The sequence below is a fragment of the Propithecus coquereli genome, unplaced genomic scaffold, assembly GCF_000956105.1.
Source record: "Propithecus coquereli isolate 6110/MARCELLA unplaced genomic scaffold, Pcoq_1.0 Scaffold198, whole genome shotgun sequence".
Classification (NCBI taxonomy): domain Eukaryota; kingdom Metazoa; phylum Chordata; class Mammalia; order Primates; family Indriidae; genus Propithecus; species Propithecus coquereli.
In genome coordinates this window covers 1,795,816-1,797,778 of record NW_012144744.1, presented here as the reverse complement: position 1 = coordinate 1,797,778, position 1,963 = coordinate 1,795,816, and the positions used below count along the sequence as shown (strand labels likewise).

Below are 1,963 nucleotides of genomic sequence, written 5' to 3'. Positions count from 1 at the left end.
AGAACTAGACACATAGAACTGAGATTCAAAATTTTTGTATTAGTTTTCAAGCTTTTGGTGTTTGTTCCAGTTTGTATCCATGACTCAATATCCTCTAGCCACCAAATATTTATGTTTAGTTTCTCCTGAATTCAGTCCTTATTGGTCCTGCTTTTACCATGGCACTGGGAGACAGTGGGAAATGAATACATTCAATGTTTCAAAAATTATATTGTCTCTTAAAGTAATGAGAAGATGTTTAATAGAGATCTTTGTGGACCAAGAACCAATGGCCACTAATGTGGACTCCATCAGCGAACTGATGCTAGCAAACACACAATTATCTATGACCACCTTTGGTATATAAGATGTGCCATCTGTATATGTTATATGGATGGGCCATATAACACATTAATCTGGAGAAAGCTGTTTTTTATGAAACTATGTACTCACCCCAAATTCCCATGAATATTGCAAAGAACACTGTTGATTCGTTATCAAACAAATGGGAGAACTGTAAAAACAACAGTAACGTCACGAAGATCAGTTAGTATTAAATGTAATACAAAAGGAGGGAAATTCTAAGTCTTTTCAACATACCACAATGTATACATACCTTTGAAGCTAAACAGGTACTATTTAGTCTCCAATAATCACACACTAGATCACAGAGTGGACACATGATCATCTGACCTCCAATATTAGGGTCACAGATTTCCATGCTGCAGGAGGAACAGCCAAGTTATCTTGAAAGTGACACGTGTTTGGGAGAAAATCTAAGCTATTATTATTAGAATAACTGTTTATAAAGCTTCTTACATATCACAGAAGGGACAAGGAAGCAGCAATTTCTGTAGTGAATCATGCTTTGAAAAACAGAATCTTTAAGAGCTCATCAATAAAAACAGATTTTCCATAAAGCACAAGGTGAAGGGCAGTTGCTATGTCTGGGTCTTTTTCAAAAATACCAATTATCTGCTGCCATGAGGAAACATTCTGAAGTAAATTCCAGGGAAATAATAACAATACTTTTAGTTAGCAGAAGATAAAGATGTTTTCTCTATTTGGGCACCTCAGTTGCACTTACCTGTTGGTGTTATGTTCCATTGATAGTAAACCATAAATAAAACAAGCTAAGCCAACTACAGCGGCAAAGAACAGCATTTCTGTGTAAAATCCAAGAAAAACAAAATAGATAGCAATTTTTTCTCCAAAATAATTCCTGTGAAAGACAGTAAAAACAGAATCAGAGGTTGGAAGAATGTTATAGTCCAGAGAGCCTTGGTATTCTATTCAGACAGGCATGAGTTCCAATTTTGGCCCCATTACTTTCTAGCTATGTTAACTCTGGTAAGGTTACTAAACTCTCTAAACTTCAGTTTCCACATCATAAAACACAGGATAATGCTTATTCTATAGTGTAAAGATTGGCGTAAAGATTAAAAGAGATGACACGTATAAGTAAGAAGCCAATTGAAGAAAATTTGAATTTTGGTTTTAAATAATAAGATAATTAGAAGAGCCTCTACATTTTAAAGAGTTTAAATGTTTTTTTAAATAAAGTGCAGAATATTGTGCAATGTAACTTCTAGCAATTAAAAAATCAAAATCACATTCATAATCTGCATGGACTTTTGCTTTATCTCCCTTTTCTAAAATCGAACACAGTACTCTTACCACACTGCATAAATTTCCAAGTTTGGATGTCTGGTGGATGTTTACAGAATTCTGACATAGGCAGCAGTCCAAGGAATTAAAAATGACTACTTAATAAAAATTCTATGAAATATGCAGCTCAGATCTTGCTTTGCAAAGAGTTGAAAAGTGACAACATTACTTGACATAAAGGTTCAAGTCTCATAACTAAGTTTTTTCTTTTTTAAAAAAAACTGAGTCCCCATTTAAGAACCAGAGAATATAGTTTTCTCTACTTCTGAATCGTTGTTGCTGTTTAATCAGATTAATCCTCCTCCTTATTCATACA

General features: G+C 34.0%; 1 protein-coding gene across 1 annotated transcript in view; it reads right to left on the bottom strand.

The window, feature by feature from the left end:
* The window catches only part of ANO5 (anoctamin 5), a 61,774-nt gene that overhangs the window by 29,367 nt on the left and 30,444 nt on the right, over positions 1-1,963 (bottom strand). The window contains 3 exon segments of the mRNA XM_012643485.1: positions 433-493; positions 596-701; positions 1,067-1,201. Coding sequence (XP_012498939.1) covers positions 433-493; positions 596-701; positions 1,067-1,201 — 302 coding nt within the window.